Source organism: Camarhynchus parvulus, chromosome 26 (assembly GCF_901933205.1).
Source record: "Camarhynchus parvulus chromosome 26, STF_HiC, whole genome shotgun sequence".
Classification (NCBI taxonomy): Eukaryota; Metazoa; Chordata; class Aves; order Passeriformes; family Thraupidae; genus Camarhynchus; species Camarhynchus parvulus.
In genome coordinates, this window is record NC_044596.1 from 6,192,293 (window position 1) to 6,218,102 (window position 25,810).

Here is a 25,810-nt window from a genome sequence, read left to right on the forward strand (position 1 = left end):
GCAGGGCCTGGAGAAGGGCCGGGGCTGTGCCGTGGCCGGGGGAAGGGCCGGGAGAAGAGCCGGGAGCCGGGCCGGGGCCGGTCTGGGCACAAAGCAGGGCACACGGACAGTGCCCGCAGCCTGGGCACAAAGCAGGGCACACGGACAGTGCCCGCAGCTTGGGCACAAATCAGGCAATGCAGGGACAGCACCGAACCGTGCTGGGAGCTGCTGACAGCTCTGTGCCATCACTGACTGCTCAGGGTTGTACAGATCTGAACAATCAGCCCCCAGCAGACTAGAGGAGCTCCAGAGGTCCCTTCCAACTCCATTCTGTTATATATGCATTTACAATGCTGGCGTATATGCATCCCTATAACCCACCCTCCCCACTAAAAGGAGTATCAGCCTTTAAGGTTGCTGTTACAGCCTCATTAAAGAGAAAAAAATGAGACAAGGTGATATTATCCAGGCAGATTTAATAGAGCACAGATTATTTTCTTTCTCCCCTTCCAATGATCAAGTGTTTATATACATTGTATTATAGCAGATTAAAAAATATTACAGAATTGGAATCTGATGTATACAGAGGAGTCGTTTAAGCAAATAGCTGAAAAGGATGAAGGAGTTAAAAGCATTCCTGTAATCCCTTCTGTTTTGAGCCACTATCAAAACAAAAGCACCACCAACTGCTGAAATTGTAGAAGATGACGAGATTTACAGATGTTATTTATTCGGACTGAGGCAAGGCACAGGTTAAGAAGCACTCCTGTATATGTACAAGGCCAGAAGCCAGGGTGGGTCACTGTGCTGGGAGCGGCTGCGCCATGTGCATGGCTGGGGCCTGCATGGGCCAGCCCTCCTGGTGGTTCTGCAGCAGGCGGTAGAGCTGCTTCAGGTGTGCCACGATGTTGTCCTTGATGTCGGGCGTGGAGATCTGCAGCCGCACGCTGCCGCTGTCGAAAGAGCGCGTGAAGTCCCCGGAGAACATCTCGTAGATCATCCGCGCCACAACGGGGATGACCTGGTGAAAAAGTCCCTTTTTTAGCCTAAAGGCATGTGGAATGTCCCTGTTTCTCTGCAGGAGCCCCTGTCCTGGATGCAGAGATGGCTTCCACAACACCCTAAAGCGCACTCACAAACCAATTCTATTCAGCACATGTCACATTTGTATTTGCTCTCCCAAACCACCAGTCTTACTGGAGGTTTCCTGGTGTCAGAAGCCACAGCAGAAAATAACAGGTCTCAGTATCCATGGGAATTGATCCCAAACCAAACAAGGCTGGCACATGTCACCCCAGAGCCCCAGTGCCCTACCTGCACCACGATCAGCTTCCTCTCCCTGGGTTTTCCATCAGGCCACTCTTCTCCAAAGCAGAAGTAGATCTCGTATGGTGGCTGTTTCTCAATTTGTCCCTTCTGATGGGCAATCAGCTCTAGGAGGAAAAGCAGAGAGCTGCAGGGTTGTCCTCTTTAGGCTGGAAACACCCACGACATCCCACCTTATTGCATCACCCCCAGCTTACCTACACAGTCCTCTGCCACCTCTCACACAGTTACAGCTCACCCCTTGCACGTGAACTGCTTTCTTTAAAAGCAAGGCCCTCTGGTGTCTCTCAGAGTATTAAATGAGTGCACAGTGCCCTTCTCCTGCCACACACCCACTCCAAGTCAGGGGAGCAGTGGCCCTGACCTGCTGTCCACACCTGGTGCGCCCAGGCAGAGCCCAGTGCAGACAACAGTGCCATGCCGGTGTCCAAAGCTGTTCTCCAGAAGCAGAAGTCACCTACCGCTTAGGAAGGTTTCCAGACAGAAGAGCTTGACCTTCTTTTGCCTCTCGATGAGGTTTGGGGTGGTGGAGGAGGGGGCACAGGGCCCAGACCAGTACACCTTGCACTGGCAGAGGCGCACGGCGTAGATGGCGTGGCCGCTGACCTCCAGGATCAGTCCCCTGTCCATAACATCCAGCAGCCGGCTCGTGAAGATCTTCTGCCTCTCGTTGGTGATCTGCTCCGTCCCTGGGAACTTGACTTGCTCCAAGCTGATGGGCCCAAAGAGCTCCTCCTGGTCTGGCATAGGACCCAGCTCCCCATAGAAAAGTCTGCAGCCCTGCGGGTTGCTCACGGTCGTTGTGGGTCCGGTCTCCTTTCCTCGATATTCAAACTTGATTTCTAGGTCTGTCACTGAGAGAGAAACCATCAGTGTGCCTTTTCCTGGAGCACCAGCACAGGGACACCACACAAGCCCCACTGCTCTCACAGGGATATTTACACCACACTCAATTCTATTTAAACTACAGAAGTTCTCCTCACTCATTCACAAACAGCCACAGGAAAAAAGGCAAAACACTCTTTTCTGTGGGGTTTTAAAGCACAAAAGCAGAAGCACTGTTACAGGCCCACGCACGTACTTGGCAGGGAGCTGATCCACAGCTCGGGGCTGCTGAAGAAGTCATGCTGCAGCGCCGTTGGGGGCATTTCCATATCCAGAGGTTCATTCTTTGGCCACACAGTTTCAGGGCTGCAGTTTTCTGCACTGGCTGGAGCCATCGGAGAATCTACAATAAGGCAACAACTCCTCAATAAATCAAGATTTTACTTCAAGCATGCAGCAACTTACAAACAAATACCTTCACTGATACATCAGTCTGTGCCACCAACCATTGATATTAAGAAATGGAAACGTCTCTTGAATTGGGACATGCTGAGATTGATTCAATTCTTCCTCCTCTTCATCATCAAGATCATTATCCTTTTCATCCCATGGAGCTGAGCCAGTGGAACCTGCAAACAAGCACATTCTTGTGGGTGGATGATCAGCATGAAACACTGGCAAAAGATCGTCTTCATGTTGGGTATTAATTTGTGGATTTTTCAAATTTCAGTAAAAAATGATAAATCTGATCCATACAAATTGCTAATTTCAGTTTAATATATAATTCTAGAAAGTGAAGGTTAAGTATTGATGAAGTAAGACACAGTATTGCCAATATTAGACTGTTTAGCAGGAAAACATACAACTGTGTGCAGCTTTATTAATTTCAGGATTAAAGGATTGTCCAAAGTCCTTTTAGTTAAAGTACAGGCTTCACCTGGGAGCTGCTCCTGCTGCACAAGGGCAGCTGCAGAGTTAATGCCGAGAGGGAAGGAGCTCCCTTGGACCCACGCCTGCCCAGGAGCCAGCCCGTGTCAGCAAGGCCCTCACCTGGATTAATGATTGATCCCTGCGACTGCGGGATGTCGCACACTTCGTAGATTTTAATTGGGTTCATGGGCACCTCCTTGGTGCCATCGTACATCAAATTAAACTCCCGGCTCTTGTTAAGTGCACATCGGAGCTGGGCTTTCCACTTTGCAGGGTCTGGCTCGTCCACTCCTTCCTGGTACTTTCCCGTTTCCACGGCCCATGCCTGGGGACAAAGTACAGCCAGCTCAGTCCAGCCCTCCCCACAGAGCAGCTTTTATCAGAATCCAAACCTCCAAACAAATCCACCGTAAAATCCTTCTCTTGCAGAAGTCTTAGGTAGAGCTCTCGTGATAACAAAAAAGGAAATTCCCTCTTTAATAGTTTTTCTATTAAAAGAAAGTGGAGAAAAAAAATATGTAAATCCAAATTCCAAAAGAATGTTCACAGTTCTGGGTTAGAGGTTTTGTGGGTCTCAGATTCAACACCAGAAGTCATTTTTGACAGGGAGCCTGTGCAGGAGGAATGGACTCGGTTAAAATGGAGTGGAAGGACAGCCACAGACATCCGGCTGGCCTCTCCCTCTCTCACCCCAAAATCTGATTATTGGTCCAAGATGCCTCCAAGACAAAGGTCAGAAATTCCTCAAAGGAGTGCAGGGAGTTACAGTGAATCCCCTGGGATAAGAATATTAGGGACGGCAGCGATGAGTGCTTGTGATGAGCTTGTGGTGGACCTCTTAAGACTTATGTAACAGCATTTCATGGTTTGCTGCCAAGAACGAGCCAGTGACCACATCCCAGCCTGAGCAGATGAAGCCAACAGCAGTCATCTTCCAGAGACCAAGGATCACACAGCACCTGGCCTTTGGTGGTGGGAAAGGGTTAAAGAACTCAACACCATCCCAGGCAGTGCCAAGCTTGGCATCCAGGTGCACCAAGTGGCTTTTCTGAGGTCAGATAAATAAAACGTGCCTGCAAGCAGCTCCCGAGCTGCCTGTCCAGCTCCTGGGCCAACAATCCAGCCCTTTGTCTGTGTTGCAGAGCCCTGGGATGCCCGAGCTCCCCCCGCCTCACCTTGAAGATGGTGTTCTCCTCCTCGTGCTGGGGGCTGTGCCGGGTCGCGTGCTTCCAGGGGATCTGGAAGCGCTTGGCCTCGCGGTTCAGCCAGATCAGCCCGGGGTACATCCCACTGTCCACCTGGGCCACCAGCCACGGCTTCAGGCGCACCCTGCGCGGGTGGAGGGCCATGCTCTGCAAGGGGGACAGCAGAGCCACTGCTGGAGGTTACTCGAGCCTCCTTGGCTTCAAAGAAACGGAATTCATGTAATGAGAAAGGGCCCTGTGCTGTGTAACTGCTGTTGCTTTTATGGTACTGCACCCTGAGAGCACCAGTTCAGATTCAGCTGGGTGACTCCTCTGCGGGGAGAGTCACACACACCTCCCTGAGGGGGCCCAGAGCTGTTACAGGGACAGCAGCTCACATTCAGGCTTCCAGGGTAATATTTGTGCTCAACGAGCACACGGAGGCAAGCCCTGAGCAGAGCTGGGCTGTAAGCCCCGAGCAGGAGATAAAGGCACCAACAAGCCACAGCAGGAACAGGCAGCAGAGTTTCCAAAGCCTCCACATAGACCTTGAGAAGGGGCTGATCTGATCTCTGCTCCTGCACTCTTGTCAGACTCTCAGCGAGGAGGAGAAAGGCTCACCCCGACTGGGAGGGCTTAGCTGAGGCACAGGGGCTGCTCTACCACAGGCACAGACTCTGAAAGTCATTTTATGACTTTTCCATGAATACCCTGAATGCAGCATAATCACTGGCAAACAGCAGTGACCTGTAATAACCAGGATGTTTATCCAGAAGGACATGAACTGCAGGTCTGCCTGCACTGCTGCTAAAAATCGACTGCTGTTTACTTAATGTTTTTGTTAAGCAGCCCTGCACTGCTCATACAATTGCAGCCAGCCAACAATATTTTCCTTGTGTAGAACAAAGCCAAACAAACAGAATTAATGTGTGTCCCTCTCTAAGAAGGGCAACATTCAGTATCTTTAGATTTTGGGAGGGGATTTCTGCACCACACATGTGCTCACAGGGTGCATCTCCCATATTCCTTTGTAAATCCTGAAACAGAGGTGAGAAATTACAAATATTCCCATTAATAAAGCAGTTACAGGACAAGTAAAACCTTTGCCATAAGCCCTGAATATTGCTGGAGGAATTGCAAAATGTGTCTGGTAGCAGAGATGGAGAAGATTAAAAAAAATCCTATCCAAGAACTAGTCCAGGAACAGGTTTTATTTGTTCAAATACCTGCAGATCCCATTCAGAGGCAAGCGCTCACACAAAATTAATCCAAACACAACTCAGTTTATCTGTTTATCTTCTCTGCAAAGAAAATGTTCGGCTTCAACTGCAAACCATTTTTAAATAATAGTTTGAAAATGTGTGGGCACATTACCAGACTGTTTCCCAGGAGCTGCAAAGGATCAGGAAGCAATCATCAAAATTATTTTAGTGTTCCTGAAACTCTGCTGTGTTGGTTCTCCATGTTGAAAATGCTATCAGAATTAAACCTTCAGAAGTGTGCTTGCAAAGACACAAAGTCCAGATTAATCCTGGACTTGGAATTGAGACCAAAATCAGGTACTGATTCCTCTTGAAAAGGAAAAAAAAAAAGTGACATTTTGAAGAATCCTTTCTGCGACTGCTTTCCACCATTTCTTTTAACGTTACATCTCACTTAACATTACAAGCAGTCCCTGCTAATAACGTGTGCTGCGCACATACGTTTGCAAGACACAGAGTAAATTCAAATCCCCCAAACAGGAGAGATTTGTGCCCCTGCCCCAGCAGAGGAGTCGGGTGACAAGGTGGGCGCTGGCAGGGATTGTCCCGGGGCCTGCAGACAGCGTCTGCCAGCGCTCAGCACTACAATGCTTTATGACCTTTTATCACCAATGACTTGTTGACACAATAACTGAGAGCAAATCAACTTGAATCCCATTGCTGCGCTCAGACGGTGAGTCAGCCTCTCACAACCTTCAACTTCGATCCGGTGGGTTCCACCAATGCCAGACACCTGGGGAATGCCTGGGCACACTCACGGTGGGTTCCACCAATGCCAGACACCTGGGAATGCCTGGGCACATCCACAGTGGGTTCCACCAATGCCAGACACCTGGGGAATGGCTGGGCACATCCACAGTGGGTTCCACCAATGCCAGACACCTGGGGAATGCCTGGGCACACCCACAGTGGGTTCCACCAATGCCAGACACCTGGGGAATGGCTGGGCACATCCACAGTGGGTTTCACTAAGGCCAGACACCTGGGGAATGGCTGGGCACACTCACAGTGGGTTCCACCAGTGCCAGACAGCTGGGGAATGCCTGGGCACATCCACAGTGGGTTTCACCAATGCCAGACACCTGGGGAATGCCTGGGCACACTCACAGCTCTGCCAAGGCAGAGGCTCCTTGGTGCACAAACCCAGGGACTGCCCAGCTCCCTTTATTCCCACTCAATCTGGGTGCTGGGTAGGGATAATTAGCACATCAGTGTGCTGCTAATGCATCTCTGGTCTGTGATGTAATTACTGCCTGTACCCTAATTATTAGTATTTCTCCTTGGAGACATTGAGCCCAACAAGAGCCACTCCAAGTTAGGAAGGAGCAGACAGCCTGCAGCCATTCCCCGGAGGGCTGCAGAGGAGTGACCAAGGTCAGGGACAGCCCTGGTCAGCTGTGATGACACTCCGGGCCCTGGTGAGGTCCCAGACAGTTCAACAGCCCACGGAGCACCAGAAAAACCATCCTGAAGCCCAACTCAGCTTTGCTGCACAGATGCTTTTGCTCCTTGCCTGCAGATCCAAATATACTCAGCATTCCTGCTCCATCTCATCCATTAAAGCCTCTGAAGATGGAAGGGTCTTCTTGGGGTTCACTGCTGCAAACCCCCAGACCCCTCTCCTTGCTCATTACCTTTGTTTGACTATATTATCCTGGATTTCATGGACCTGTATTCATCTTTTCAAAGGCAAACCTTCCCACAGAGGAACAGGCTGAATTGCCATCCGACGCTGAATCACCTCCCTGCACCGGCAACCTGGGGCTCCCACAGTTCAGAGCTCTGTACATCCCCTGTCACCCACCACCCCTGCTGTCCCCAGCACACCCGAACACGATCAACTTTGAATTCCCAGTTTGCACACCCCAGTCTGGTCACCTCAGCCCCCGCCACGGCCGGGCTGCCCCTGAAATTGGAAGGGGCACGAGTTGTTACACAAAATGTGGGGATTTGGGGTGCAACAGCTGCGATCCGAAGACTGCAGGGGGTGGGGGAAACACACGAGCCTTACCCTAACTTTAGGCCTCGCTTTACAGCGATAGGAAGGCGTAGCCCGGGGCTAGCCCGGCGCTGCCCGCGGAGCCGGGGGCAAGGAGCGCTAAACTGGCGTTTGCAGCGGGCTCTGCCCTCCCGCACCCGCCCGGCGCCCCCGCACCGCCGCCCCCGCCCCGGGGCCGGGCAGTGCAGCGTGCAGAGCCCCGCACGGAGCCCCGCGGTGCCCGAGCCCCGCTCCGAGCCCGCACCGCGCCCGCTCCGCCCGGAGCCCCACGCGGGACGGGGCCGCGCCCGGCGGCTCCCGGGCCGGGCGGCTCCGGGGCCGGTACCGCCCGATCCCCGCGCCCCGCACGGCTCACCCCGTCCGTCCGTGCGTCGTCCGTCTGTCCGTCCGTGGGGCTGGGGCGGGTCCGTCCCGCGGGGGCTCGGGGCCGCCCCGCGGGCCCGCGCGTGGGGCAGCGGCGCTCGGGCAGCGGCGGCCGCGCTCGCCCAGCGCCCGCCCCGCCTCACCTGGCCCGGCCCGCCCCGCCTCACCTGGCCCGGCCCGCCCCTCACCCGCCCCGCCTCACCTGGCCCGGCCCGCCCCTCACCTGCCCAGGTGCGCTCGGCGCAGCCGCTCCGCCCGCCCCGCCCCGCCCCGCAGATCCCGGGGCAAGGGGAGCTCCCCGCGCCCCTGCCCTTCTGCCGCGGCCCTTTTCCTGTCAAACGGAGTCTTTAGGAAACTTCCAAACGGGATATTTTTTTCCCCCTGGTAAATGGAGTGTTTAGGAAAGGAAGTTTGCTTTTAAGCGGGATATATTTGCCTTTTGAATTGAATATTTTGTGAAGAAAGCATTATGTTCCTGGGCTGTTTCACAGTTCAAAGCATACTCAGCTGAGTCACAGAATCACGGCATGGTGAAAGCTGGAAAAGACCTCGAAGATCGTCGAGTCCAAACATTAACCCAGCCCTGCTGAGTCCACCCCCAAACCGTGTCCCTCGGCACCACATCCGCAGGGTTCTGAGCACTTCCAGGGACAGTGGCTCCCTGCTTCCCCGGGCAGCCTGTTCCAATGCTTGTCCATCTTTTCAGTGAAGAAATTCTCCCAAATATCCAATCTATACCTCCCCTAGCACAACCTTAGTACATTTGCTCTGTCCCACATCCATATCCATCCATATTAATCCATATTAATCCATATCCATCCATATAAATCCATATCCAGGCAATGATAGGACAGGATGAAGTCAAACCGTAAAGTCAGCTCTGATTAAAGCCACAGGCACACAGTTTTTTCTCTGAAAAGCATAAAACGTCCCTCTTCCCTGGTTCCATCCCCGCTGTGGGTCACACCTACCCCTGGGAAGGGGCTCAGCAGCTTCTCCCTGGTCCCTCTGCAGGCTCCTGCCCTCCAGCCTCGCGTCTTATTTATTTTCCTCGTAGGTGGAGAACCATGACTCAGTGGTGAATCTTGGTTTCAAGGATCATACAGTGCTTCACCTTTCAGTTTCAATGAACCAGAAAAAAAATGGGAATTTCCCTTCTCCTTCTCACCGTGAACGCTGTGGAAAATACTGAGCCCTGGCTTTGGGAAGGCTGACTTACACCCACAGCTCAGTCCTGAGCCAAGAGGCTGGAACTGGACACAATCTTGGAGATATTCACAGAGACAAAACAAGCCACTGTTTTGCTGGGCAAGTTTGCCTTGCTGGATACCAAGGGCAAGGTAAATATTTCAGGCTTCATTCAGCATGGAATTCCACTCAGAGGAAACATGCAGGGTTTGTCAGCACATAAGAAAATCTTCCTGGCAATAAGCAGAATAGCAGATGTGACACTCTGAGGTCAGTGCTCTCTGTGCTGGGTGAGGTGGGTTCCCTTAGTGGTACCTGACCATTCCTGACGTGTAAATCAAGGGACAGCAGCTCCTGCAGTAAAACACCCCTGCTGTTCCTGCTGTGTGAAGCATGCAGTGGTAGGACAATTTTGGGAGCAGCCAGGAAGAGGCACAGGCAGAAATTGGGCTGAACTCCAGGGCAAGCTCTGCAGGATCTTTGATCTCTCCTCAGCCAGGGCAGCACAAAAGCTCCTGCATTCCTGCTGTGCACACCTCTGTCCCGCAGGGAAAGGGCAGGATGCTCTGGGCTGGCCCTGCTTGTGGGGGCTGCTGTGCAGGGGGACACCAGTGCTGCTGCTCGCTCTGCTGCTGCCCTGGCAGTGCCTGGCCAGGGTTTGCCCTTCCTGGGCACACTGGAAGGACACTCAGATGCCCAAGCTGCAGGAGAGGTCCTGGGGCGGGTCAGGGCTGGGGGATTTTAAAAATGGAGCAATGTGGCAAAGCAGCTGGCTGAGGACTGCTCCAGCCTGGGAGAAGGGTCCAGTGGTGCCTGCAGTGTCCCTGCAGCTGGTCAGGGCAGGCAGCTGTGCCTGCTGCCTCTGCCACAGCCCCTGCTGCCTTCCCAGCACCGACACAGATGCCAAACAAATGAGTCTGCCCAGCCCTCTGCAGGGTTTGTGGCTTTTTTTCCCTCCTGAGTTTCTCCCAGCCCGTGCTGAGGCGTGTGGCAGCACGCTGGGGTAGGCAGCTGACGGGAAAGCAGCTGCACATCTTTTTCCATGCTCTTGGCTGGGAAACTGCGCAGCTCCGGAGCTGCAGAGGTGATAATGCAGGATAACTCATGAGGCAGGATGTGCAGGCAGGTGTTACCTGTCTGTAACTGATCATCCAAAGTGCTCCCTCTGACACAACACCCAGAGCATTGATCCTGCTCCTTCCGGCACACAAACTGCCCCAGCCTCTGCACTGTGGTGTTTTCTAGAAATTATTCTTTTTATTTTTACTTCTCCCTGACTATATTTACCTCTAACTGCATCATTTTTTAAAATCAAATGAAGAGATCTTTTGGCTGATAAACTGTACCTTGTGAAGTGACATCCTGCTGGCTGAGACAGCAGCTCTTCCAGTGCAGTCTGCAGAGCACACAGAGGATGTGCAGAGGAATTTCCATACCAGGAGCTATGGGATTTACTTTATTTCAGTGCCAAATAAACATCACTATTTTATCAACACGATTGTATGTCATGATACCTGCAAGAGCAGCAGCTGGGCTTTGTACTCCAGGTCTCTTGCAGCCCTTTGTTCCCAGCTGGAGAAGATTGCAGTCATCAAAACAAAAAGGAACCATTTTCTCTCCTGGGAACAGATCACCAAGTTCCCATAAGGCAAAACAAAATTATGCAATGAGTCAAGACAATGTCCTGGGCATGTGGAGTCTTGCTGTGTGCTCTCAGCACTCACATTCCAGCAGGCAGCTCCGTGCAGGAGAGCAGCACAAAATGGTGGAGAGGCTTCACCCCAGCACATCCCAAAGTCCCCAGCTGTGCTGCAGGGAAAAGGAACAAATCCTTCCCACCCTGTCCTGGCAGCCCCTCTGTGGCCTGGGGCTCTTTGTGACCAGGGAGAGCTCCTGGCCTCACCAGCCAGGATAATCCCAAAAATTATATAAAATCATTTATTAACATGACTGTGGCTACCAAATACTTCTTTCCAGTAGCTCTAGTGAAGAGGAAAATGGGGGGATGGATTAATTGTTATTTTTCTGGTGGGCAGCCCCACAGCTGCTCTGCTGTGGATGAGGCAGCTCTGAGTCAGGCGCTGAAGCACTCCCAAAAGGAAGGGCTGAGTTCATTATTGTCTTGCATTCTTCTAGGCACGAGGATAGGCAAGAATATCATTAGATAGAAATGCTTTAACTGAAACAGAACAGTCTTAAATTTTCTGGCAGCTTCTCTGGCCCTTCCCATCCGTCTCCAGGCTTCTGCTGTGTTGTCTCTGTCCTCTCTTTGCTCTTAAGTGAAACCAAACCTCGCCTGGGTATCCTCACATGTAAAGGTGTAACACAACTCCTGCAAATCTCTGTGTGTATATAAAAATATAAATATATAAATATATAAATGTAAATATATACACACACAGAGTACCACTGCTGGGTCACTTGCAGGTGTGAGTGGATTCAGACCAAACCCCACTCTGACAGTGCAGCATGAATTGCTCCACTGCTCTGCAATATCAAATTCAAATTTCACCCAGGTTCTTAACCAGTATTCTTCCATGAGAGAGGCTCTTCTTACCTAACCAACACCAAAAAAAGTTCCAAAAAACGAGCAGCTTAAATCCATCTGGGCCTTGGCACGTAGGATAAGAGAATCTATGGTTTCCTATTAATGCTGCTCCAATCCTCTTAATGAAGATATTGGGCTGGCTTGGGCACATTTATAGCTCAGGTCATTCTTTCCACTGACACAGATACTGGTGGGGTTCAGAACAGTGGGGCTGGGGAGCAGAAAGGCTGGTGGCTGTGAGGAAGAGGAAGGGCCTCTGTGTGTGCTGAGAGGAGGGCTCTGGGTGGTGCTGAGCAGAAGGAGCCAGCCCAGGGAAGAGCTGCACTTTGTGTCTGTCATCAGAGCCATAAATGAGCTTCAGGGGGAAGGGGAAAGCAGGAGAATTTCCATGGACACAAAGGAGGGAAGGGAATAAGGAGAAAATGCTCTAAAAATATGGAAATAAACAACTCCTGCTCTTTTTAGCTTAAAGCTTTAAGATGGAGATGTGGCAGTAAGAGGAATGTGTGTGTATCTACTGTGTATCACTAATTGTCTCACAGCCCACTGCAGGCATTCAATTAATTTAATCCACCAGCAGGTTTTTCTGTGGAAGTGTTTGTTTTCTCAGGATCCCCTCTCTGTAGTTGTTGTTTTTCCTGTGCCCCATCTCACTGGAGCACTGAGCAACCCCCACAGGCAGGTAACACAAGCCAGCACTGCAAAGATGAATGTTCCTTCCCCTACAATCCCCTTTTTCCCCTAGAAAACCCTGCAGGACAGAGAGTGGGGCTGTGTGCTGTGTGTGCAGGGAACCTCTGCTCCCAAATTCTTTCACAGGGAGGCATTAATGTGTAGAAAGACCGTGAGCCCCTGGAGTTTGCTTCTAAATAGGGCACAGCTCAGAACATCTGAAGGTCTCTGGGGCTCATGGGTGGGAATCTCCTAATGATCTTTAGTTATTTTTATCCGCGCCCAGTGCTCAGTGCTCCGGGGCACAGGAGCCACTCTGAGATCTCCTGCGGAGTGCACGGAGCTGCCAGCAGCTGGGCAGGGAGGAGGAACAGAAAATAAAGCACAAAAAAGGGAAGGTGACATAGCAAGACACAGCACTGACATCACAGGAAGGCACGGGACAGAGAGAAGAAAAAGAACAAAGGACTTTGGCAGGTTCTTCTTCTTTTCCTTCTGTTTTTAATCCTGCTTTCCCGAAGAAAATGGGGCAGCAGTTCACCAATGCTGAAGGGGAGCAAGGGGAGATTGATGTTGCAGAGCTGCAGGAATGGTACAAGAAGTTTGTGGTGGAATGTCCCAGTGGGACCCTCTTCATGCACGAGTTCAAGAGGTTCTTCGGGGTCCAGGACAACCAGGAAGCAGCAGAGTATGTGGAGAACATGTTCAGGGCTTTTGACAAGAATGGGGTAAGTGCTGAGAGGGTTCTACAGTCATTTATTTCTCTATATTATATACATAACGAGGGACCAGCGAGGGCAGGAGAAGGAGCACAGGCTGGCCTGGATTTATCTCCTCAAATCTCCACCTAAATTAAGGTCAGAATGTCCCCTTAAGGGACTAAGGGTGGATTAAAAAGTTGGAAGTTAGGCAGTCACACTTTGAGGCCCTCAAATAGCCAAGGCTCCCACATGGCAAAAATATTTCTGTGTTGAGATAGAGGGGAAATTACAGTGCAGGAAAATCCTACCCAGCCTTGTTCTGTGCTGGAGGAAGTGTCTGTGGCAGGTACGAGCAGGTGGTTTGTAATAAAATATTGGTTTTATCTTTGCTTTCCAAAAGCAGAGGAATGCTGGACAATTCAGACATTCTGTGTTTGATTCCCTTTGCCATATTTGCCATGGCACACCTGGGGAAAGTGGGATTTGTGGTTCAGCCCCAGCTCCTGCATCCCTGCCCTGCTGCAGGGCAGCCTGGCATGCGTTGGGGTCTCAGCTGCCTTGGCTGAGCAGCACTTGCCAAATGGGGAAATTATTCTTTTCCTGAAGCTCCTGATCATGTTCCAGCTGTGGGGATGTTTGTTCCTTGTATCAATACAGGAAAAGGGGGCTCAGGCTGTTCATCCCTGATCAACTCATCTCCCTTAAGCTCCCTTTGAAAATAGGGTCAAAATCTGATTGAAGTGGCAGCAAAAATCAGTTTGTGGGAAAGGATTTTAAAAGGCCGTGGAAGATGTTGGCAGGCCAGGCTTGTCTCAGAATTCCAAGTTGTGAAAAACCAAATTCCTGCAAAAAATGAAAGGTTCAAGTCCCAGATTCCATTATGAAAGCTGTGGGGAAAAGGCAGCAGAGCAAACTGTGCATAAAAGATGAAGTCCCATTCCTAATTTACAGGAGTTTTCCTAACAGGACAGAGACTGGTTTTGGGGGGTGCTGGTGGATGCAGGATGGGAGGAGGAGCCCAGCCTGGCTGCAGGTCCTGAACTGCCACAAACCTTCCCCAGAGTGCCAAGCAAGCTCCTGTGCCTGGCCTGTCCTCCCGGCAGCTCTAACCAGCTTTTCTGGGAGCTGCAAAGCACTTTGCCATCAGCTCTCTGCCCGGCCAAGGGTCACCCAGCTGCTGCTTCTGTGTCGGCGCAGGACAACACCATTGATTTCCTGGAATATGTGGCTGCCTTGAACCTGGTTTTGAGGGGGAAGCTGGAGCACAAGCTGAGGTGGACGTTCAAAGTGTATGACAAGGATGGGAACGGCTGCATAGACAAACCTGAGCTGCTGGAAATCGTTGAGGTAGGTGGGCATTGCCCAATCCTTTCTTTCAGCAATCCCTGCTCTTTGGCAACGCTCTGAGCTGTGTGGGGTTCGTGGTAATGGGGTTCCAAGGGTGCTGGGGGCTGAGCAGGTACACGGGCGCCTGTGCTCCTGCCTCAGGAGAGGCTGGGGAGCACATCCCATATCTGAGCACATGCTCATCCCCACCTGAGCCTCCCAGGGATGTGCAGGGCCCTCCCTGGGGCACAGGGGTCTCTCTGGGCAGGAAGGTGAGCACTGCTCCCCTGCAGCAGCAGCAGCAGCTGGGAAAGCAGGGCAGCCTGTCTGGGCCACCTCCCACTGCAGTTTTGAGGTCAGCCAAGAAGTGCCCAGAACTGTGAGGCCACTGTTAATCCTCTCTTGGGCAGACTTGACACAAAACCCTTCAACCTGAGCAGCAAAGGTAACCATGGACAGGTGGTGCCATGGCAGGGCGAGATTCAGTCTGAGCCTTTCCCCTGGCAAGGGGCTCAGAATGAGAGCTGGGCCAGGCTGGATCTGCAGCCTGGGCACAGCTTCCCCAGGGCTGGGTCAGTCCAGCTGCGCCTGCCTTTGGGGGTCAGCAAAAGCTCCCACTCAAGGCCTGTGATTTTCCCCATCTGTGAAACTCTCACTTTGTTCTCTGCAAAGGAGCCCTGAGCTCTGCCCGTGTGTGTAAGGAGAGCAGGAGGGCAGCAGCCTCACAGAGCAAATGGGCTCACTAATGTGCAGCCATGAGGTCAGGGGTTCCATTGCAGATCTGAGCTGCTGAGGGGCAGATCTTTCCAGAAAGGTTCAAGCCCAGCCTTTGAGAAAGGCCTTCACAGCCACGGGGGGACAAGAGAGCTCAGTGCTTTCATCTCCCTGATCTGGGAGCTGCTTTCAGTCCATCTACAGGCTGAAGAAGGTGTGCTGGTCGGACGTGGAGGACAGGACCCCGCTGCTGACCCCGGAGGAGGTGGTGGACAGGATATTCCAGCTGGTGGATGAGAACGGGGACGGTGAGTGATGCCCAGGTGCATTCCTGAGAGCTCACCTGAGCTGGGCTGCCCAGACATCCCTGGGCTCTGTTGTGTTCTCACAATGGACAGCTGGGCTTGGTTCTGCTCTGTTGCACAGAGCCAAAAGTCTCTTGGTGGAGCAGGGTGAGATCCTTTTCATTGTTATTTTAATGCAAAACACAGAGGAGTCACTGCTGGGGCAGCTTTGGTGCCACTCAGATCCCACCCTCCGGCAGCCCCAGCAGGCCCAGGGCAGGTCCCAGCACCAGGAGCTGGGTGAGGACACTGGTTCCAGTCGGGCTGGGCCTTGCAGGACACGCTGGGTCACAGCCCCTGTCTGGTCCTTCAGCTGCTGAGGTGGGGGATCCCCTGAGATCGAGCCTGATCAGCATTTTTCTGAAACCTGGGTGGAACCCTGCCTCCTCCTCCTCCTCCTCTCTTACCTGCCTGTCCCTGCTCCCACCCACAGGGCAGCTGTCCCTTGACGAGTTCATTGACGGGGCCAGGAAGGACAAGTGGGTGATGAAGATGCTGCAAATGGATGTGAACCCCGGGGGATGGATCACGGAGCAGAGGAGGAAGAGTGCTTTGTTCTGAGAGGGCTCGGTGCTGAGCCCCAGGTGTGACCCTTCCTCCCTCTAGCCCGGTAACAACTTTCCTTTTTAATTCCATCTCAGCATCCAGGTGAGAACCGGAGTGGTTTAAGGAGCCGTCTCTGCTGTAAAACCCACGTGCTGAGCACTGCTGGTACCCAGGGACTATTTCTGGCCCATGAATAACTCTTGACTGTGTACACAATCCCGTGTTTGCCAGCTCTGCTTTTTGGTTACACCCCAGGAACAAACTCTGGTGGCTTCCTGCAGCAGATCCCGAGCAGGGTTGGGGCTGGGCAGTGGGGATGGAGCCTGGCTGCTGCCCAGAGCGGCCTGGCCATGGCTCACCCCTGCAGGGCAGCACAGGCAGCTGGGGGGTGCTCAGGGGGTCCCTGTGTGTGTTTTGTAGCCTTTACTGCTGCTCGTGTCCAACATAACCCCACCAGAAATGAGAGCTGGGCCTGAGCAGTGGCCAGGGCAGCACAGAGCTCAGGGAAACAACCTCAGGGCTGGGCAGGAGCAGCAGCAGCTCCTTCCTCCCCATCCTGGGACCAGAGGCTGCTCCTTCACTGCCCAGAGCCTGAGGGGCTGAGGGATGCTGGCTCCACACTCTGGCATTTCCCAGCCCCACTCAGAGCCCAGAACGGCCCAGGTGGGACTCAGCTCCTTCCAGCCCCTGGTTCTGGGGAATCCTCACTCTGGAGCAGCTTCTCCTGCCCCGGGAGAGGGGTGAGCCCGGGGAGCTCCGGGATTTTCACTGCACTGGGGAAAGTTTGGTGTGGGAGCAGAGATGAGGGAAGAGCGGGGTTGTGCTTGGCAGTGTCTCTGCAGTAGGGGGATTTGTGCTGCTCCATTGGCAGGACCACAGAATCAGAAATCATGGATGGCCTGGGCTGGGAGGAACCTGAAAGCTCCTCGATTTCCAAGCCCCCTGCCCTGCCACTTCAGGTTGCTCCAAGCCCGGTCCAAACTGGCCTTGAAAAGTGGGAAAAGTGACAAAAATTGCAGTACAGTGGTTTTACACTGGATTTAATTTAGCCCCAGAGTACAGATATAGAATTTACACAAATTGCAGGCTGAGCTCTGCTGTTCTAACCCGTGTTCCTACATGGATGTATGTGGGAAAAGAATTTGGGTTGAATCAATATCTTGGTTCACCTTTATTGGATTTACTGTTCATTTGAAAAAGAAAACCCCCAGGAAATAACATGAGCTTGTCTGTTCCATTTGAATTTTCCTATGGGATCAGTGGGCCAGGTCATACCAATGAAAAGATTTACAACCCCTTTTTTGTGGCCTTTAATTAGGACTGTAGTAGCTGTCATTAGCTGATTAGTGTGCTGGTTTGTGGTCTTGTCAGTTTACCCAGTGTTTAAATTCCATGGGGAAGTGCTCAGGATTAGACACAATCAGTGCAGGAGTTCAGATTGTGCACATGTCCACTTTGAAATAGCCTTTCTATGAGTTCTCTGTAAATACTGAGCACTTTGTGCTGTGCTGACTTATCAGGGCTGATTAGACTTGTGCTTTCTGCTGCTCTGAGGCAGCTGCTCAAAGCTCTCTCTGGTCGATAGTTCATCAGCTCAAGATCTGAGAGAAAAATCTGACTTCTGACTTGAGAGCCTGGATGAAAACATTCCCATTTATTGATTTTCCAGTTGCAAAAAAATATTTTCATTGGAGGGTACAAATGTCTAAGAATCCCTTACATTTCATCATCTCAACCCAGGTAACACCCCCTGCTCCTTGCATGGATTTAGAGAGGCTGTCTAGTTCATAGAATTGCATTTTGCTGCTTCTGCTTCACTGAAATGCTTCAAATTCTGCAATTCTGCTCCCCTGGTCAGCCCAGGCTCTGCAGGGCTGTTTGGGGACCCCCGGGCCAGCAGCCCTCCCCGGTGAGCCCTTGTACAGATGTTGGTAGAAGTTTTGTAAAACACGACTTGAATAAAGAAATATTTATTAAATCCTTCCGGTTTCTGGTATCTGTTTGTTAATTAGGTGAAGAGCTGTGTAAGCACCTGAGCGAAACTGCAGCCTGTGAGTGCGAGATATTGAATGTAGGGGAGGAGCTGCTGGAGCAGCTGGGTAAGACAGAGATAAGGCCGAGATGACGATGCTGTTGCGGAGTTGGGAAGGAGCCTCTTGCGTTTAACTTCGTGTGATGACAGCAAAAACCGTGAGAGCATGATTAAAAAAACAAGATTTCTCAATGGAAGTGAGAGCAGGAGTTTAAAATCAGGTGAGCTGGGTGCTGCAGTCAGATGCCCCAGTGTGACCCTGCAGGCCTGGAGCTGGTTCCGAGCCCCGGGCAGCGCTGGGATGGAGCTGCCGGGGCTGTGGTGGTGTCAGAGCTGGCACAACCCGTGGAAAATCGTTCCTCTTATCAATTGTGTAATCTCTGGCCGAGAAACGGCAAGGGCTATTTTAAAGCCCTGGCTACGCCGGCCCTGATCTCTCCCAGCCCCATCAGCACTCACCGGGCTGTCGATGTCAGCATTTGCATAATCCCATCGCCAGACTTAGGGCCCGGCTCCAATTGGATTGCGCTGATCGGATTTCTTTCTGCTCTAAACGGGGCAGCAGGAGGGCTTGCAAAAGGCAAATGCCGCCTGACTTTTCTGGGCTGCCATCTGCTCCGTGCCCTGCAGCCGGGCAGGAGCAAAGGCGGAATAACGGGGCTGTGGATGGAGGGAAGAGGGAACAGGAGCCAAGGGGGCATCACGCCCTGAAATACCCCGGGAGAGGCATCCCTGGGGAGAGGCAGAGCAGCAGGGATGGGCGGAGAGAGGATCCCTGCCCTGCTCTGGGCGCAGCCGAGCTTGGGGCAGGGGCGGCTCCCCGGGCTCGGGGTTTGTGTCCAGGTCATTCCCGGAGCACCTGTGGCGCGGTTCCCTTGGAAAACGTCCTGTGCAAGGCCAGAGTGACCTCCTGAGCCCCGTGCCGGTCACTGCAGGCGCTGCCTGTGGCCTCTCACAGTGCTTTTCTTACAGCACCTGCGCTCGGCTGTGCCCTGGCAAAATTCCTTTCCTTTCTTTCCTCCCTTTCCTTCTTTTCCTCCCTTTCCTCCCTTTCCTCCTTTATTTTTCTTCCTTTCCTTCCTTCCTGCCTTTGTGCCTGGCGTTCCTTCCTTTCTTTCCTTTCCTTCCTTTCCTTGCAGTCCTTCCTTTTCCTTCCCTTCCTTCTTCCCTTTCTCTTCTTTCATTTCTCCAAAGTTAAGCTCAGCTCAGAAGCCTGGAAAGTGTCTCAAGAGCATCACCCTCACAGACCGTGCCCTCGAGGCTGTTCTGGGCCCCGAGCAGCGCCGGGGCTGCGGCAGAGGGGCAGGAAAGGGGAAAGGGAAAGGGAAAGGGGAGAGTCCGGCCGGGAATGGCTTCGGTGGCCTCTCCTCGCCTCCGAGACCGCGCTCCGAGAGCGCACGGGGCTGCTCTGGGGGTTCCCTCGGGTGTGGGGTCCCGGGGCTGCTCTGGGGGGTCCCGGGGCTGCTCTGGGGGGTGCCGGGGGATGTTTTGGGGGTCTCTCTGGTTTGGGGTTCCGCTCGGTTTTGGGGGTCTCGGGGCTGTTTTGGGGGGTCTCGGGGCTGTTTTTGGGGGGTCTCGGGGCTGTTTTGGGTGTTCTCTCGGGTTCGGGGTCTCGGGCTTTTTAGGGGGTCCCGGGGCTGTTTTGGGGGTTCGGGGTCTCGGGGCTGTTTTTGGGGGGGTCTCGGGGCTGTTTTGGGTGTTCTCTCGGGTTCGGGGTCTCGGGGCTGTTTTTGGGGGGTCTCGGGGCTGTTTTGGGTGTTCTCTCGGGTTCGGGGTCCCGGGGCTGTTTTGGGGGGTCCCGGGGCTGTTTTGGGGGGTCCCGGGGCTGTTTTAGGGGGGTCTCGGGGCTGGTTTGGGTGTTCTCTCGGGTTCGGGGTCCCGGGGCTGTTTTGGGGGTCCCGGGGCTGTTTTAGGGAGGTCTCGGGGCTGGTTTGGGTGTTCTCTCGGGTTCGGGGTCCCGGGGCTGTTTTGGGGGGCTGTTTTGGGGGGTCCGGGCTGGTTTGGGGGGTCCCGGGGCTGGTTTGGGTGTTCTCTCGGGTTCGGGGTCTCGGGGCTGTTTTTGGGGGGGTCTCGGGGCTGTTTTGGGGGTCCCAGGGCTGTTTTGGGGGTCCCGGGCTGTTTTTGGGGGTCTCGGGGCTGGTTTGGGTGTTCTCTCGGGTTGGGGGTCCCGGGGCTGTTTTAGGGGGGTCTCGGGGCTGGTTTGGGTGTTCTCTCGGGTTCGGGGTCCCGGGGCTGTTTTGGGGGGTCCCGGGGCTGTTTTTGGGGGTCTCGGGGCTGGTTTGGGTGTTCTCTCGGGTTGGGGGTCCCGGGGCCGGTCCCGGCGCGTTCCCGCTGCTCACGGCGCGGCCGGCAGGGGGCGCTGCGGGACGGGACACGGCGGGAGCGGGGGGGCAGAACGGGAATGTGGGATAAAGGGATAATGGGATCCATGGCATGGCATGGCATGGTAGGGGACAGAGATGGGGACAGGGGTGGGACAGGGTGTGACACCTTTTAGGACAACTTCAGCTTTAAAACTAGAGATCTGGTTGGCCAAAGCTGCTTCCCGCAGCCCCTCGGGCGCAGAGGGGAGCTCGGGGAAGCTCGGGCGGGGCTGAGGTGTCTGTGCCCAGGGAGGTGCTCGGGAAGCCCACGCTGAGCTCAGCTCCCTCCCCGTGCTGTGCAAGGCCAAAGGGCTCTGAGTTTTGTGCTGCTCACCTGTGGGGGAGTTGGTTCTGCTGCAAGGAGGAGAGTTACACTGTTGTATTGCGCTAGGATCTTACATTACACTGTGAGTAACAGCTCAGCCCACCTCTAATGAGGGGTTGCAGCTGCTCCCTCTTGCAGGGCTGTGAGTGGACAGATTGGCCAGCAAGGGCTCCTGTCCAGGCTGCTGTGGTTTGTGAGCCCGGGAACAACCCCAGAGCAGCTGTTTCTGTACTCGTGTGAGCCGCTGAATCTGCCCTGCTGGAAACAGGCGGATTGATTGCAAGAGAGAAAAAGCATGACCTGAAATAATATTGTAAAACATCTTTATTAGCTCACCATAGGACTGGAAGTACAAAAGCTTCCAGGTAAAACTCTGTCCAGTGAAAAAGACACGCAGGAAAAATGGTCAGGAAGCAGCTTATGAATTGCAAACACCCAGCGCTAAATAACAAATCTCTCGGCTGGGCAAGAAGTCCTTCCTGGTGTCCTGTGCTGCCTCACCAGGCCTGGGGTGTCCCAGGGCTGCGGAGCTCCCTGCAGGAGCAGCCGGGGCACAGCCTGGGCTGCTGGGGGCTGGCAGCCCTGCCCCAGCACGGCCCTGCCCAAAGGGTGCCAGGGCTGAGCTCCAGGGCACTGCCCTGCTCCCACCCTGAGCTCTGCCCTGGCAGCAATGCCCAGGTGCTGCTCTGAGCTGGGTCTCACCCTCTGCAGCAGCTCCCCCCTCCTGAACCCACACAGACAGGGGGGTGAAAGCCTCCTGCTGCTCCTGTGCCAGGTGTGAACCAGGCAGGAGCAGCCCTACAACGGGCAGGAACAGTCCTACAACGGGCAGGAACAGCCCTACAGCTCCTTCCCACAGACAGCAACAGTCCTACAACGGGCAGGATCAGTCCTACAACGGGCAGGAACAGCCCTACAGCTCCTTCCCACAGGCAGGATCAGCCCTACAGCTCCCTCTCGGGTTCCTGCACTGCTGATCCTGCTTGTCTGGAAGCATTTCCTTCCTTCCTCCCTTGCTTCCTTCCTCCCTTCCTTCCGGATGCTTCAGGGAGAAACATTTCCTTGCAGTCCAGGGGTTGTTAGAAAAAGGCACCATTCCATGTTTTTAATGCTTTTAAATAAAGAAAAGCCACTGCATTCACTCCTCCCCTTTTCCTAGCTCCCAAGTGTTTTAACTCGCATTATCACTACTCACTGCTGACCAGACAATAATGAGTGAAGGAAGGAGTGACCAGACCTGGAGATTGCTTGCTCTGGAAACACGAATGGAAGGAGAAGGTTTGGATCTGCTTTTCCAGGACCCCTCTCACGGGGCCAAGTCCTGGGCAGCCCCTGGTTGGACCCCATTGGGGGGTGTTGGCCACGGCCTCGGTGGCGATTTTGGGGTGTTCTCAGTGAGTTCTTGGCCTGCACAGCCTCGTGCAGCGCTGGCTGTCCCCTCTCCGAGCTCAGCAGCAGCGTCCAGAGCCATCCCAGGTCGGTGTGGGATGGACAGTGTGTTATTGAGCTCTGCACCCCTCTCCTCCCACGCCCAGGGTGTCACCCCCCGGTCCCTGTGCTGAGGGACAGTTCTGTCAGCAGGGAGTGCAGCCCCAGCTCATCCAGTGACAGGGCCAGGGCAGGCCAAGGGAGAGCCCAGGGAGCTACTGGGCAGCCTGGGCGTCCTGCTCGCCCTCGTGAGGGTTCTTGCCGTCGTTCTGGATCAGCCTCACGATGTGGGTGAGGTCCAGGCTGCGCGTCAGGATGTCCAGCAGCATCTCGTCCTTCTGCACGCCCTCCATGAACTCCTCCAGGGACAGCTCGCCTGCAGGGCACAGAGATCTGTTAGACCCCCAGCCCTGCTGCTCCCTGCACCCCGGGACTGGCACAGACCCTGCCCTGTGCCCCAAAGCCCAGCACAGACCCTCCCAGGGCAGGGGGGAGCTCAGCCTGCACAGGGAGCCAGCCTCTGCCAGCTCTCCCAGCCTGGTGTTCTGGAGCGCAGGGAAGGGAGGGCAGGGCAGGGGCAGTGCCCAGGAAGGGCCTCACCATCTCCATTGATGTCGATTTTGTTGAACACCATGTCTGTGAACTCCTCTGCCGTCATCTTCTCGTTGCAGCGGTTGATGGATCGGATGGCCTGGGGGAGCGAGGGGCACAGGGTTACTGAGTGCTCTGCAGGGGTGTGGGTGTCCATCAGAACAAGTGGCCAAAGCACCAGACACAAAAGGCCAGATGCTTTTTCAGGGCTAAAACTTGTTTTCAGGCAGTTAGGCTTCGAAAGGAGCAAGTCCTGTCTGAAAGGCTGCAGATTAAAATCACCTAAAAAGGCCATCGATGCTTTACAAGATTTACTGGGCACGCTGGGGTAAGCCAGAAGCCATTCACCTCTGAAAACCCCTAGATTAAATTCAAGTGCTTATGTCAGCCCCAGTTTCAGTGCCCAGGGTTAAGCAAGCTGCCAGGGGAGGACCGGGGTGTGGGAGGCACAGCTGGCACAGCACAGCAGCAGCTCTGGGCAGGGTCTGTCGCTGCCCATGGCATTCATGGGCTGGAAGCTCCTGTTGCAGCCTCCCTGCACCCAGGGCCCGTCGGGCAGGAATGGAGGAGCTGGCCCCACTCACTTTGATGATGTTCAGCAGCTCAGCCCGGTCGATGCAGCCGTTGCCATCCACGTCATAGAGCTTGAAATACCACCTGAGCTTCTGGTCCACCTTCCCCTTCAGCACCAGGCTCAGAGCTGCCACATACTCCATGAAATCGATGTAGCCATCCTAAAAGCACAAGGTTAGAAGCTAAGGTGAGGTTAAAAGCAGAGAGTCAGGCAATAAAGGATTCTCTTGGTCACTTCTGAAGTTCCCCCTGGAACTGGTCCCTCCACCCTGAGACCAGGGGCTTGTGGAGTGCAGTGGTGAAAGCCAAGGTGCCACCTGAACCTGGGCAGAAATGCTGTGGAATGATAGAATTACAAAGTCATAAAGGCTGGGAAAGGCCCCCAGATCAGCGAGTCCAGCCTTGCACCGTTCGGGGCTGGGGCTGGCTGGGTGGATGTGCCTTGGGCGCTGAGAGCTGGCCTGGGCTCAGGGAATTAACACACCAGGCATTAATTACCAGCCCAAAGCAGCGGGGATTCAGAGGTCAGAGAGGTTTATGCAGATGAGCCCAGATAAATTCCCCAGCCTCCTCCTGCCTGCACACACCTTCAGCTCCTTTCTCCTGCCTGGGGTCTCATTCCAGGAGAGGGGCAAACTCAGGAGTGACCCCAGCACGCTGCTGCCATCTCAGGCTGGTGTCCCTCTGTCCCTGTGCCATTGCTGTGCGTGCTCCACGTTTGGAGCACAAACACTTTTATCTTTGACTTTCCTGCCGGCTGTTTGCCCACCCCAGCTGGTGCCATGGTCTGGGGAGCCCAGCTGGACCCAGGATGGTGGCACCACTGCAGAGCTGCTGGCCTGAGCTCAGAGGCACCAAAGTGCCCCCAGACGCTGCCTGTAGCACTCACAGCTCCCAGGAGGTTGTTAAAATGCCCCCTGCCCACCCCGGAGCGTTCCCATGGCGTTTGAAGGGATTCCTGCTGTGGCTTGTGGCGCTTCCCGGGAAGGGCTCCCGTGGATGTGGCACTGGGGACTCAGCTCACGGTGAACCCAGCAGAGCTGGGGGGGCCCTTCCCACCCTCAGGGATTCCATGAGTGCCACTACAGACCTCAGCAGAGCATGAGCCAGGGTTTGTCAGTGAACAAAGGCACTGCCCCGGGGCCAGGACCCTGCAGAGATCATCTGCTTTATCCCACTGCTGCAGCAGCCAGCTTAGGGACAAATAACTGCTAAGCCCCTTCCCAGCAGGATTTCCTGTGCATCAATTCCCTTTTCAGGCAGGCATTCAAACACAGCAGTGAGCGAGGGAAAGGCCAAGGCACAAACCAAACACCTGAAGGATTTAGGGCCCGATTTGCATTTTTGTCAATGGGATTAATGCCACTAAGCCCTTTGGGTTGCCGTAAAATAGATTCCTCATCTCACAGGAGGTGCAATTTCAGGTCATTTGCAAGCAGAGGAGGATGCAGTTTCCTGTTGGAGACACAGCATCCATCTGCTTCCCAAATCCTGCTCCAGAACTGCATTCCTAAATATCTGCTCTGGGACTGCATCCCCAAATATCTGCTCTGGGACTGCATCCCCAAATATCTGCTCTGGAACTGCATTCCCAAATATCTGCTCTGGGACTGCATTCCCAAATATCTGCTCTGGGACTGCATTCCCAAATATCTGCTCTGGGACTGCGTTCCCAAATATCTGCTCTGGGACTGCATTCCCAAATCCCTGCTCCAGAACTGCACTCCCAAATCCCAAAACCTCTCCCAAGGGATTCCAAGCTCCTTCTCCCATGGAATAAAATCATTCCCAGTGCAATCCATTTACAGTTTGGTTTCCCACAGCACAAGCAGCCGCAGCCCGTGCTGGGGACTCGCTGAATGCAGCCCTTGTCCTCACAGCCACTGTCACAACATCCAGTGTTTAAGGATTAAAGGGCACTTCATTTTAAAGGGATCAAAGACTGCCAGATAAACCCCCTGTTCCAGAAGGAAAATATCAGTTCTGGGAGAAGCCTCTGTGTCCTTGCAGAGCAGGCAGTGGGTGAAGAGTTCCTGCTGGCATTTCTCACATTCCAGAACCGATTCTACAATTTATGAGGCTGCAGTGAATCAGGCTGCACGTACCCAGAGCAGGTTCTGCCTCCCTCCCTCCCACCCAGCCCAGCCCTGCACGGCCCAGTGGGAAGGACAATATTTACCTTATTAAAGTCAAACGTCTCAAACATTTGCTCAACGTATTTGTTCGCTGCCGGACTCAGGTTTTTCAAGCCAAAAAACTGTTTGAACTCGTAGAGGGTGAGCTGGCCAGAAGGACACTCTGTCATGAACTTCTTGTACCACTGGTGGCACTCGGTGGTGCTCAGCTCCTCCACGGTTTTCCCGTCCATGTTCCCCATCTCCACACCAGCTGTTGGGCCCTGTGCGGCCAAAAACTGAGGATTTGTGAGATTTAGGGGAAAAAAAATCTCACAATTCTGCTTCTTGCCTTGGAAGCGCAGATGTCCCCAGCAGTGCAGGGTCAGGGCATGAGGAAATCCCTGGTGCTGTACAGATTCCAGCAGGGATGGATGGACGCAGGAGGCTCCTCTTCCTGGGGAAAGCCAAAAG

General features: G+C 53.8%; 3 protein-coding genes across 3 annotated transcripts; 1 reads left to right on the forward strand and 2 right to left on the reverse strand.

Moving 5' to 3' along the window:
* Positions 1-453: 453 nt before the first annotated feature.
* Positions 454-7,920, reverse strand: IRF6 (interferon regulatory factor 6). The gene is made up of 8 exons (XM_030965696.1): positions 7,864-7,920; positions 4,239-4,415; positions 3,184-3,388; positions 2,640-2,762; positions 2,390-2,536; positions 1,770-2,162; positions 1,297-1,415; positions 454-1,003 (listed from the first exon to the last, which is right to left on the reverse strand). The coding sequence occupies exons 2-8, from the start codon at positions 4,410-4,412 to the stop codon at positions 782-784; spliced, it is 1,383 nt and encodes a 460-aa protein (XP_030821556.1). The 5' UTR covers positions 4,413-4,415; positions 7,864-7,920; the 3' UTR covers positions 454-781.
* Positions 7,921-12,795: 4,875 nt separating this feature from the next.
* On the forward strand, positions 12,796-15,925 carry GUCA1B (guanylate cyclase activator 1B). The gene is made up of 4 exons (XM_030965831.1): positions 12,796-13,007; positions 14,178-14,327; positions 15,214-15,328; positions 15,798-15,925. The coding sequence occupies exons 1-4, from the start codon at positions 12,804-12,806 to the stop codon at positions 15,923-15,925; spliced, it is 597 nt and encodes a 198-aa protein (XP_030821691.1). The 5' UTR covers positions 12,796-12,803.
* Positions 15,926-22,273: 6,348 nt separating this feature from the next.
* Positions 22,274-25,599, reverse strand: GUCA1A (guanylate cyclase activator 1A). Its single transcript, XM_030965860.1, has 4 exons — positions 25,402-25,599; positions 23,234-23,383; positions 22,659-22,749; positions 22,274-22,434 (listed from the first exon to the last, which is right to left on the reverse strand). The coding sequence occupies exons 1-4, from the start codon at positions 25,597-25,599 to the stop codon at positions 22,274-22,276; spliced, it is 600 nt and encodes a 199-aa protein (XP_030821720.1).
* Between the last annotated feature and the right edge of the window lie 211 nt (positions 25,600-25,810).